The sequence below is a fragment of the Manis pentadactyla genome, chromosome 13, assembly GCF_030020395.1.
Source record: "Manis pentadactyla isolate mManPen7 chromosome 13, mManPen7.hap1, whole genome shotgun sequence".
NCBI lineage: Eukaryota > Metazoa > Chordata > Mammalia > Pholidota > Manidae > Manis > Manis pentadactyla.
In genome coordinates this window covers 5,229,415-5,241,490 of record NC_080031.1, presented here as the reverse complement: position 1 = coordinate 5,241,490, position 12,076 = coordinate 5,229,415, and the positions used below count along the sequence as shown (strand labels likewise).

Genomic DNA, 12,076 nt, shown 5'->3' with positions numbered 1-12,076 from the left:
GGACAGCATTCTTTATGAATGCATGGCACTGTTCAGAGCGTTGGAGGTAGACAGCCCTTGTTGCTAATTCCAGCTCTGTCCCTCACTAACTGTGCAACTTAGGTAAACGACTTAACCTCTCTGAACCCCCATGTCCTCATCTGTAAAACGAGGTCATATACCATGTCAAATTGTCATCAGGATTGAATGAGGTGGCACGTGAGAGGGCTAAGCATGCTTTCAGAGCACAGCACATGCTCACTAACTGTTAGTTGTGGCTGTAGTTGCTTTTATCCTGCTGAGCCACACCTCCCCTTGATTGAGCACCATAAAATACACCTGGGACAAAGCTGCCACCTCTGGGCCAGCCTGCTGACGAGCAGCGAGCAAAGGTCAACATCTGGGAGACTTTTTTGAGCATAAGTCTTGAGTGCTTAGTGGGCAAGAAGCACTGCTTCAACAGGAGGCAATAAATAGAAACTGTGGCCGCAGCCCAAGGCTGAATGTGTACAGTATGTGGAAGGCTGTTGACCACAAATGGTTTTCTCGGTCATGGTCACAAGAATAAATAGCTCTGTGGTCAGCAGGGAGGTTTCTGAGTGCAGAGACAGAGCAGAGGGCCTGTTGGCTTGAGTTGGACTAAGACAGCACCTCAACGCTCTGGCCTCCTCTCTGCAAGCTGAGCGCAGGTCCCTGAGAGGAGAGGGAAGGTCTCCCACACTGCCTCAGGCTGCCGCCCCGCCTTGAGCGCAGCCCACATCCTGGCGGCTAAACCGCAGCCTGCCTCTGGCTGCAGGCTGCTACCTCTCAGAGTGGAGCCGGTGGTGCCTGCCCGCCCGCACCTCCCTCCCCAACGGTCCCCAGCCCGGCTCAGCTGCCCTTTTTCTTCGACCCAGCTTGTGGAAATCTGGGTCCCATTGCCGCCCCCCAACCCGCACTCTTCTCTTCTGCTGCCTTCATCTGCCTTTTCAGTCCTCCGTTTCTGTCTCACCCATTTTCCAAACTGATCCGCCCAGGGACGCATCAGTCACTCTCTGCCACCCTCAGTGTTTTTTTCCAAGAGAAGCTGGGCAAATGATTTGTTTTTTTCCCCCTCTATTTTATTTATTCCCCTGGTGCCTCTTCCAAAGAGAGCTTCAGATAATGTCCTCAACCAGCTGTGAAAGCAGGTGGTACTTGCGTTTGGGATCGTAGCTGGGAATTTAGCCAAAGGCAGGGAGGACCTGAGTTGTCTCAGGGAAGACGGCAGCCCCTGATGGCCTTCCAGAAAAGAGGCACAGCAATTCTTTCAGCCAAATGCACTTTATTTCTCTTCCCTCTCAGTTGACAGGGAGCACAGCACGTTGATGGAGATGCAAATGAGCCTCCAGGGGCCAACAGCGGGGATGGGAAGGGAGCCAAGGGCTGGCTCTGGGCCGGGGTCTGTGAATGGAGCAGGACCCCTGCCAGCATGTACCAGGTCCATCCCCGCAGGGTCGCCAAAGAAAGAGCTGGAAAGGTAGAAAGGTAGGGGAAATCGTTAGGGATGAGACAACCTATACACAGGAAAAGGAGGGAACTGAAGGGGGAAGGCAGGTTTGGGGGGACGAATAACAGAAATAAATATCCTGACAAGAGGGCGGCCAGTGTGAGGAGCGGCGATGTTTCAAAGGATAAGGAGGAGGCAGTAAGTATTCTAGGACTGGGCGCCAGCAGAGAAGGCAGGCAGGAGGGCCTGGGACGCGTTCCCCGCAAGGCAGAGGAACAGTTCTCCAGTGGGATCCAGGCTTGTCCAGGATACAGGGTGGAGCAGACAGGAGAGGAGCCAGGCCTGGGCCGGTGGGAGGCAGTGTCCTCGGGCGCTGTCAGATGCCTCTCTGGTTCAGGCCCGAATACAGGTCGTGCTGGCCTTTCCGGATGGGCTAGGAGGGGAACAGGGAGGGGTGGTCAGCGGGATGGGAGGAAGCAATTCCTAAGACAGAAGGGCCTCTGAAAACCTAGCCTCAGGGCAAGGGACAGGACGTTGGACTAGGAATTAGAAGGTAGGCTCGAATTTGAACTTGGCACAAGCGTTAGACTTGAACCAGTCACCTTCTATGAGCCTCAGTTTTCCCATCTGAAAAATTCAGTTGCAAAGACCCACCTCTCAGGGCATTTGTCAGGGTTAAATGAAGTCCCTTTCAGGAAAGGGACCCCCGCAGGTTTGGCTGGTGCGCAATAACTATTCCTTGATTTGGCCAGGTGGGAAATTCAAGATATTTACAACTGGTAATGCATGCACATCAACCAATCAGAAGAACCCAGGTGGTTCTCTGCTCTGCCCCGCATTAACTCTTTGGCAGCCGAATCAGATCAAGAGGGCGAGAGGCTGTGATGTCTGGTGTCAACAGCTGGTATGACTGGTGCATGCTGGCAGGACATCGGTCCAGAGTTTATCATGTTAGAATTTGCATACGTGGTGTTCCCCTTGGCTGTATCCCAGCTAATGAATAAGCCAGAGAAAGAGGGATGTCACCCCTGGCTGCCACTGCTCCATGGCTGTGGAAGCCATGCGGCCTTCGGGGTGGCCCTGTTCTACCATGAAGGAGGCCCACGTGGTACATAGTGGGATGTCCTGAAGCCCAGAGTGAGGGGCAGGCCAGATGGACAGCCCCACCTAACCTCTTCTCCCCTAGAGGTATCCCTTTCCCCCCACTCTATCCCTTGTTACCTCGTAGTCTGGATTGGGAACAGGTGGTGGCCTCTCCTTGTTCTGTCCTGCAGAGGAGGGGGGGGAAGGACTCATTTCCATGAGGGAACCCCAATCTGGTGGCAGTGAGACTCAGATCTAGGATGGCGCCTTCCTGGTTCCCTCCTCCGTGGCTCCCTTTCTGCATCTCAGCTGCCCTTTCTCTTTTCTTCCTTTCATCTGGTCCGTAAGGACCCCACGCCCCTCTTATCACTTGGTGACTTTCCCAGCTCCAGGCCCTTCCACTGCTTCCTTTCCCCCCAAGGAAGGGAAAGGAATGGGCAGAAATGAGCGTCCCAAAGTCTCTCTCCCCACAGACTGGGGTGGAGTCTGAAGACTCCAGAGGCTGACAGGCATTTGAGGAAATGTCAATCAAATTTTTTTTTGCATTTTCCTAGGGTGGGAAGGAGAGGAGTGATCTGAGGCGTGAACCCCTCTGCCGAGATCTGGGCAGTTCAGTGAATGTTCTACAGAAGCTGTCTGGACCTAGCTGCGGACCTGCCACCCGTCCCGGCCCAGGCTGCACACCCCCCTCGGCAGGAATCTCCTCCAACCCAACCCGATGGTCTTACCCCTGGGCCTGCCGCCCGCACCCGTCCCTCTGGTCACTGGTTTGGCCTTGGCCTTCCTGTTCTTGCTCCAGTAGTACACGAGCAGCAGCAAGCCCAGGGTGATGCAGATGTCCACTATGATGATGGTGACCACTGCCATCAGGTCCACCTCCATGCAGCTCTCACACACTGCGGCGGGCGGGGGTGTGGGGAGAAGAGGAAGGAGCGCGAGAACACTGGACATGAGGAAGGAACAAACGGAGGCCATTCCGTCTTCTGTACTCACATGCTTGCCATGGACAGAGCCTCTTTTGATGAGCTTATAATAACAGGCAATGGCAAAGTGTAGTGGTTATGGGCAGAGGCTCTGCAGTCAGGCAGTCCTGGGTTCAAGTCCCAGCTCCATTACTTACTAGCTTTGAGAATTGTGAAATGTGTTTTCAATTCACAAAGCCTCTGTTTCCTCATCTACAAAATGGGAATAAAATAATACTTAACTCATATGAGGGGATCACCTGAAAAAAATCCCTGACAAGTGTTTGGTATAGTGCTTAAAAATTAATAAGCACTCAATAACTGTTAGCCATCAGTGGTGTTTATTATTTATGCCTGGGTTTATGACATGTTATTATAGTGGCGTTCAATCTCCTTTGCAAATCCTTCTGAAGAATTTGCCTGTGGATAAAGCATCAGATAAACTCATATGGATCTGTCCTAATTCTGGATGGGCCATGATGCAAGTGTGCCAATCCTGTCTCTTGGGAAGCTGTTGTTTTAGATCTAGTACTGCCCCATACTGATGTGTCGCCTGTAGTTCAGAGAACACTAGTGCTGTGTGGCCCTGGAGAGTCCCTGGATTGATCGCAGAGAGGCACAGAGATGCTGGGGCACCGGAGAGCGAGGCTAGGGGAGGTGACGGAGAATGCCCTTTTGCCAAGGTCCCTCCCCAAGGAGCCTAGCAGCCTTTGCTCTGGAGACCTGTATTACCTCTTGCTTTCAGGTAGAGATAATGGTTCTTCTCCTTCGAGGAGCTTGTGTAGCAGGCATAGTAACCACTGTTTTCAACTTCTGAAAAGTCTTCCAGTTCTAGTTGTTTATTTTCATTAAATGGTCCAGGTAATTCTACATTATCTTTGGCCCATTTTATTGCTTCCGATTCAGAATTCTCCAGGCATGTCAGTGTTACCTTGGTTCCAGAGATGGAAACTTTATATGCTGGGGATTGGGAGAGAAGAGATGTGAAACTAGAGGGAGAAACCAGTAAGAGTTCAAAGGGCAAACGCATGACAGAAGAACTGGCCACGTGCAGAAAGACATCCGTCATCCAGGTCTCAGATTTCCTTGTCGAAAGGGAACTGAGAGCTGGAAAGGGGATACACAAGAGAGGGAACCGGAGAACCTTCTGAAAGTGGCGTCAGAGTTTAGGCAAGGGCTTGGGGACTTGGGAAAGGGAGGATGGAAGTAAAGGAAAACCTATGAAAGTCCCTATTTGGAATGTTTCTGAAATGGGAGCTGGGAATGTAATGTAGGGAGGACCTCAGTTCTGGGGGTTAATCTCTCTCCATCGATTCCCTCTCCTCTATCCATGTCCCCACATCCTCAGACGGGGCATACATAAAAGGCTGATACACTTACTTCTCTGTTCATGTATATTTTCATCTGAAAATTGAAAAAGGAAAGAGTGGTGAGAAAATAACCTTGGCTTAAATTTAAATTGTAGGGAAAGTTTTTCAAGTGAGACTAGACAGTATCCCCCCAAATTCTGAAAGAGAGCCCATCCTTTAGGACACCACAAGCCTTAAAGGTGAGGTATGTACTTAGCCCATGAAGGAAGCTCATAGATGCAACTCAGAGACGTCAAATCAAGAATATACCAGCATGTACTCCTAGATTGAGGTTCATGGAAGCTCAGAAAGTCTTAAAATCTTAAAGCTGAAAAATTCTAAAGCTTGGAGCTTAGCCCCTTGCACTAGCAGAAGCCTGTTCCAGACAAGTACGAAACGGTCTTCTCAGAGATAAGACCTTCTGTCTTTGAATCACTGATGCCTGGGCCTGCCTGCTTTTCATTACTCAGAAGTTCTTTCTAGTAACTAACAGAATCTCTCATAATAGAGATCAAACATCTATTTATTCTATATCACTTTTCTGTTATTGTCTTTAAATTATGTGAAGGACTATATTCACTTTAAGGGAGTGATTCTTCCATTAAAAAGTGGCTTTATTTTAAGTTACCTTTGAGTATAATCAACTCTCAATTATTTTTGTTAGAGGGAGGAACTTACGTGGTGGACAACCGAAATGCACTTATATAATTTGGAGATCCAGCCACGTTCCCCGCGGGAGGCAGTTTTACCGCAGGAGGTGGGGGCTGGGGTGGCCCCTCATTTCCTGGGAGGCTTGTGGCAGGGGCACTGGGCAGCACCAGGCGAGGCTTGAGCCTGGATGTGACAGTGGTGGCACTCAGAGACAGGCCTCTCTCTGTGGGGTATTTTGCTACATGATGCTGTTGGGGACAGAGCACTAGACTGAGTCAGGAGCCCTGTCTTTGAGTCCCAGAGCCGCCTCAGGTTGTGTGACCAAAGGCAACTCATGTAACTTCTCTGAGTCTTAGTTTCTTCACCTGGGAAATGGAGGAAAAACACCCACTGCACAGGGTATTTGTGTGAATAAAACAGAGTATGAAGGTGAAGGTGGGGAGTGCACAGCTGATGCTCAAGGAGAAAGCTGCTTTCTTCCTTTCTGTCTGGGGGTCCTGCTGCAATGGGGGACAGAGCTGAGTTCTGACCCTGCCACCCAGGCAGCTCTCGGCTGAGGTCATAGGAAATGCAAACGAATCATTCTCCAGGTTTATCTGTCTGCAAATAGTTGGGAATTGAGTATAATGACAATAGATAGTTGATACCATTTTAACTTAGAAATAATTTTTCAGCACTGATATTTTAAAAAAAAGTTTAAGTAAGATAGAAATCATAAATAAAATAATTTAAAAGTAAATAGATATTTCACCCTGCTTGGCATGTTTGAAAAAGAAACGTAAAGAAAATGGCTCACAACTCCTATTGGCACAACTCCAGTAGCAGAGCTTAGACTCACACACGCTTACACAAGCGCCTCCATGTCTGTGCTTGGAAATAGGATGCATGTTCCCAAGGATTTTATGTACATCCAGAGACAACGTTTCCTACTGGTTAAGAAAATGGGCTTCGGTATTAGCTAACTCTGCATTTATATTTACCTCTGTGATTGTACTACTTATTGTCTAAGCCTTGTTTTCCTTATTGGTAGAACAAGGATGTTATGAGAATTAGATGAGGAAATTCAGGTAAAATATTTAGGGCAATGCCTAAATTTACGTATTCATATTCTATAAACTTTAATGCTATTACCTAGACTGCATGCTTCCCATGTAATAATAGCTAAAATTTACCTACTGCCTTCTAGATGTCAGAAATACTCTAAGTGAGCCATCAGTCCTCGTAACAACACTACAAGCTAGGTATCATTATTTTTTCATTTTACACATGATGCTATTGCACAGAGAAGTTAAGTAAATTATTCACAGGTACTCAGCAAGTAAGAAGTTAAGCCAGGATTCCAAGTGGCTTCTAGCTTCAGAGTTAGACTCTTAACCTCATATTACACACCCTATCTCCTCTGGCTAAAATACCTTCTTCCCTAAAATACAAGCTCATCCTATAAAACTCTGCTCAAGAATCATTCCCCCCCTGGGGATCCTTTCTCAGCTACCCTCTCTAGAGTCGGCCACTCCTCTGTACATATTTTATTTTACTCTGTATCTATTCATATCATAGCTGCAACACACTATATTATCATTGTTTATCTCTCATGCAAGACCACTGGTTTCTTGAGGGGAGAGAGTTAGTGATGCATTCATGTGTATGATCATTATTCATTCAAAAATATTCACTGAACATCTACTATGTGCCAGGCACTGGGCCAGATAAATAAGACATCATCTCTGCCATCAACAAACTCATGATTTACACAAAAACTCCAACCTACAAGCACATGTATATTCCCTGAATGTATGCATAGGGGCACATATCATGCTTGGCTATAATCAGACATGATAGTTAACAACGAACAGGCATATTGCACACAGATCCTATAGAAAGATAATTATATTTTCCCTCTAATAGTCCTGTTTATTACTGTGATTGTCCTCCATGACCATTTTGAACCACACTTGAAAACAGGTCCTACAAAGTGAAAATCCTCTTACCATTGTCTTCATTATCTGAAAAGGAAATGATAAGAAACCATTAGCAGTAGTCCTACCCACTACTAAGATCAGACTGTGACCCTAACGGTTAAGACTCTTGCGTCAGCCTTTAGGAAACAGTGGAGCTTCAAATTTCCCATGGCTATATATGAAAAGCTGGTTTGGGCCCTACAACCTACCTTAAACAGCTGATGGCTATATACAATAATGGATCTTAAATAATCATTTTGCAATAGATATATTTAAATATCAAATCATTACATTGTACACCTAAACTTATGCCATGTTATATGTCAATTGTATCTCAATAGAGCTGGGAAAAAAAGAAGATCCATATTGGGTGTATGTCAAACAATAAACAAAAATCTAAATGGTGAGAGCATGCAGAAGAGATGAGCTATCCTGGAACATGTGTCAGTGCTTTTGACTCATCCTATCTGTCAGTAACGTAACACTAAAGCATGCTGCATGGTAAAAAAAAAAAAAAGCTGGGGGGTGGTCCTAAGGACACCATAAACCAGGTAGTACAGTGGAATGTAGACTGGCACAGTGGCTGCCTTTAAACACAAAACTGGTTCACTCAGTTTGGAGTTGCTGATTGAAGAGGAGGGTTTCCAACATTGGGACACTCCTGACCCTACAGTTGATATTAAGAAAAGAAGTCCAGGCTAGGCACATGTGCACACAGGAACACAACTGCACATTTGCATTTGGGCAGTGATCCTGACAGTATCCTCAAATGCTTCCCGAGAACCTTATTTACTGCATCCTGGTGTGTGCATTCAAGCCACATATGCTCTAGAAAGTCTCACATCAAATATGAAATGCAAACAAATGAAAACTTGGCATTTTCAACTTAACAGTCTCAATTTTTTTTCTTTGAAGAGTTGACATTATTTCCTACCATCTCTGTTGCTTTCCTGTTCTTGTCTATCAGTACTCTAGACTTATGAGAAGGCAAAGGAGAAGATGGTAGAAACCCCATTTATTGAAGAAACCCCTTTTATTCTCTGTGTAAGCTCTGTGGGAGGTCTAGAGAAAGCTCCACTCATGAACACAAAGAATGCTGGGTTGATTTCAAAACAAGGAAAGAAAAGTGATCTCACCTTCCTGCCCCCAAGCGCCAACTAGAAAACAAATAAGAAGAAAAAGAGTTAGTAATTATGAGGCCCTGAAATTCCAAGCAGAAAAAGCGCTGTGGTCCAGTCAGACCATTTCTGAACACCAGATTCCCTCCCTACCACTGCTGGATCACAGGCATTCTGATACCCCAGATAAGGGACACGTCCTTCTGGGCATGGCCCGGGGCTCCTGGCCAATTTCGGATGAAACAGAGCAAGAAAGCATCTAACATTAAAGATGAAAACGAAGTATTTGAAAAATCAGAAGTTAGAAAAAGCTGGGGCTGCTCTTTGGGTGGCTGGAGAAACAGCAAAAGAATTTTGCAGCCAAGCCTTCATTTTGAAAATTGGTCTCTGACTGTGGAAGAAAACAAGCTCTTGGTTAGGTACAAATATTGACATTCTTGTTCCATCTCTGGCTCCCGCTTGCCTGATGGTCCAGTTTTTCCATTTGTTTTCTGCTTGAGACAGAGCTGGAGATATCTGAAACTTGGATTATTCATCAACTAGAGCTAGTGTGTCAAAGAGCCTGGGCACCTTTTCGCGGGGCCCCCCATGTTCCGCGGGGGACATGTTGCTGTTTCCTGAACAGTCCAGGGCCCCTCACTCAGCGATAACCTGGTTCATTCCAGTGACATTGCCTGAAGGTTATCTGTACACCCAGCCTCGGCCCTGGGTGAGACACCCCCACCCTCACTGCCCCCGGAGCAGACTGGGCGCGTTTTCCTGATGCCAAATCTCTGGCGGTGCTTGGGTCTCTGACATCCATTCTCTCTCTCTCTCTCTCTTTAGGCAAAGCATAGTTTACACTAGAGGCTTCTGAGAAAAATGCCTGCCCACTCCTTGCAGAAGTCACAACCTGCCCCTGGACATTCCAAGTGTGTTCCTTGGACCAGAAGCAGAGCTTATTAGAAATGCACAATTGCAGCCCCTACTCCCAACCTACTGAGGCAGAAGCTGCAGTTTAACGAGATCCCCAGAGGACTTATGTGCACATTCAAACCCGAGACACCCACGATGAAGCAGGAAGTGGGGGGGCATCATGGCTGCGGCTCTGAGACAGGAGCCCCTGCCGAGAGAGCATTTTCTAGGTCTCTGAAATCAAACCCTGGCGAGCCATTTGCTTCATGTAGTGCAGCCATTAAGAGCCCAGGCCTGTAGACAGATAGCCCTGATCGCCCAGATCAGCTTTAGCGCTTAGTAGCTGTGCAGCTCTCAACAAGTTATTTAGCGTCTTTGAATATCAAATTCTTCACCTGCAGAATAGGGAACATAACACTAACCTTCTAGGTGGGGATCAGGATTAAATTAGTTAACACATGGAAAGAAATTTTCTTTACACAGTATCTGGCACTTAAAAAATGGCGACCTTTAAAGAAAATCTTCCTTATCTCATATGAGACATGAAATGTTGGTTATCAATTTGTATCCCACCTTGCTTCAAAAAGGGCTAAATGAATAGAAAATTCTTGGTTAGCTGAAAAGGATGGAAAATTGTAAGGTGTTTTATTGTCTCGTCTCAGATACAAGGCTTGTTAGGCTCTGCGCAGTTCGGGGTTCAACTATCTGCTCTCCTCACAAGGAGTGGGGGTCGGCTCTTCTAACCTCTTTTGTGTTAGTTCTCAAAGACCCGGTAGTTCACTGACAGAACCCACTTGCTTTTGGAGGCCAAGAGCTCTTTGCTTTCAACAGCTGTGAACCTAACTGGTTTTTTTTGTTGTTGTTGCTGTTCCCTGAATGGTCTCTGGCACATCTTTTTTGTTAGCCTCCAGCCTTAGTTCCCTCCCCTAACACAGCACAAATGGGTCCTTACATCTTCGGGTAAATGAGGCTCCCTGGTACCACTGGGCCTTCCCATGGCCTGGAGAAACCACCCTTTCCCATTCCACGCTGCTCACCTGATAAGAGGCAGAGCCCCAGAACTGTCCAGAGATTCCTTGACGGCATCCTTCTCTCACAGGACATTTACTCTACCTAAAATGGCGGAGGACAAGTTACTTATTCGTTCTGAAAAAGAAACCAGAAGACTTTTTCAAAACCCCTGCTGGAGATGAGGACCCTGGGGCCCTTGCCCCCCAGTTGCCCCAGTGAAGGAGGGCGCTTTGTAGAGGGAGACTCACCATTTTCTGAAGCAGGCACCTACGGCTGGGAGGGGAGGCGGGTTTCTGAACCCTCGCAGGAAGTGTGGAGGGGCCTCTGGGCCTGCAGGGCTCTGCGTCACTGGGAAACGTTCGAGGCAGAGGCAGCCACCTGGGCAGGCTGCGGAGATGAGCCCCACATTGTCCCCATAGTATGAGCAAGAGGACTCTGGCAAAATCTGAAGGTGTGGTGAAAAATACCTGCAATTCAGCTGCCCCGGGGCCTTGCACAGTGTATCTCCACACTGGGGACCCCCTACTCAAGAACTGCCCCTCCCCAAATAAGCCGTGACAGGAAGAGCAACAAGCACCAAGTATCTGCTTTCATTACGGTGTGCCTGGCGAGGGGTAGCCATCTTGTTAACAAAAGCTCCTGGCTTGAAAATACATGTTGGCTTAAAATCATGAGATGTCATTTTTTTTTTGGTCTGTAATATTTACAAAAATACTTTAAAACACAATATTCAGTGTTGGCAAGGGTAAAGAGTGACAGTCTCAGTATGTGTGTAAACTGAATACAACTTTTCTTAATTTTTTAAGCGTGCATTGATCAAATGCTTACCATATTCCAGGCACTGTGCTAAGGGATTTACATCCTATCTCATTTAATCCCCGAAACAAACCTCTAAGGTGGGTATTATTTTTATCCCCATTTTATTGAGCAAACTGAGGCTCAGACAGGTCATCTAACTTGTAGACTACAGAGCTGGGACTCTAGAAAACATCTTGCCAGAATTACAGTTAGTAAATATTTAGTGTCTACTGTGCAGTAGTTACGTGCTAGGTGATAATAATACAGTAGTAACAAAGGTAGGTCATCCTCGTGGAGGAAGCAAGGAAAAGTGGACATTACATTTTGGGAGATTGATGCCAGGAAAGAGGAAATACAGGTGCCATGGGACTGATTAAAGAGGGGTTGAATATAGTTTGGGAGTAGAGATAGTGTCCCTGAAAAAGTGACATCTCAGCTGAGATCTGATGGAAGAATGGGAGCGAGCCAGGTGGAGGGGAGGAGAAGTAAATGTTCCAGACAGAGGCAGCACCATGCTTGGAGCCCAGAGAGGAGGAAGAGAGGCCGGCTCAGGAGACTGCAAGTCCAGAAGGGCAGGTAACAAGAGAATGAGGAGGTGGCAGGACATGAGACGGGAAAGTCAGCAGGGGCCAGCTGGGGGGGACTGACAAACCAGGTCAGGAATTCTTTCAGATTATTCCAAGGGCACTGGGGAGCAATTGAAGGGTTGAAAGCAGCAGAGGGACAGTATCAGATTCTTTAAATTAAAGAAAAATTTTAAATGAGAAAATGTTTTAATTATGGAAGTAATCTGTACACATGCCAA

The 12,076-nt window shown here is 46.9% G+C and overlaps 1 protein-coding gene across 4 annotated transcripts; it reads right to left on the bottom strand.

Annotated features, from left to right (window-relative positions):
• Positions 1-1,262: 1,262 nt before the first annotated feature.
• LOC118929640 (T-cell surface glycoprotein CD3 epsilon chain) lies at positions 1,263-10,859 on the bottom strand. 4 transcript variants are annotated; one of them, XM_036919906.2, is made up of 9 exons: positions 10,722-10,859; positions 10,500-10,575; positions 8,587-8,607; positions 7,481-7,495; positions 4,873-4,896; positions 4,225-4,452; positions 3,259-3,426; positions 2,669-2,715; positions 1,263-1,880 (listed from the first exon to the last, which is right to left on the bottom strand). In XM_036919906.2, the coding sequence occupies exons 2-9, from the start codon at positions 10,564-10,566 to the stop codon at positions 1,824-1,826; spliced, it is 627 nt and encodes a 208-aa protein (XP_036775801.1). In that variant the 5' UTR covers positions 10,567-10,575; positions 10,722-10,859; the 3' UTR covers positions 1,263-1,823. The 4 variants fall into 4 exon arrangements, with proteins under 4 accessions (XP_036775801.1, XP_036775802.1, XP_057346582.1 ...); XM_036919907.2 differs by having other exon boundaries at positions 10,500-10,608; positions 10,722-10,822; XM_057490599.1 differs by lacking the exon at positions 7,481-7,495.
• Between the last annotated feature and the right edge of the window lie 1,217 nt (positions 10,860-12,076).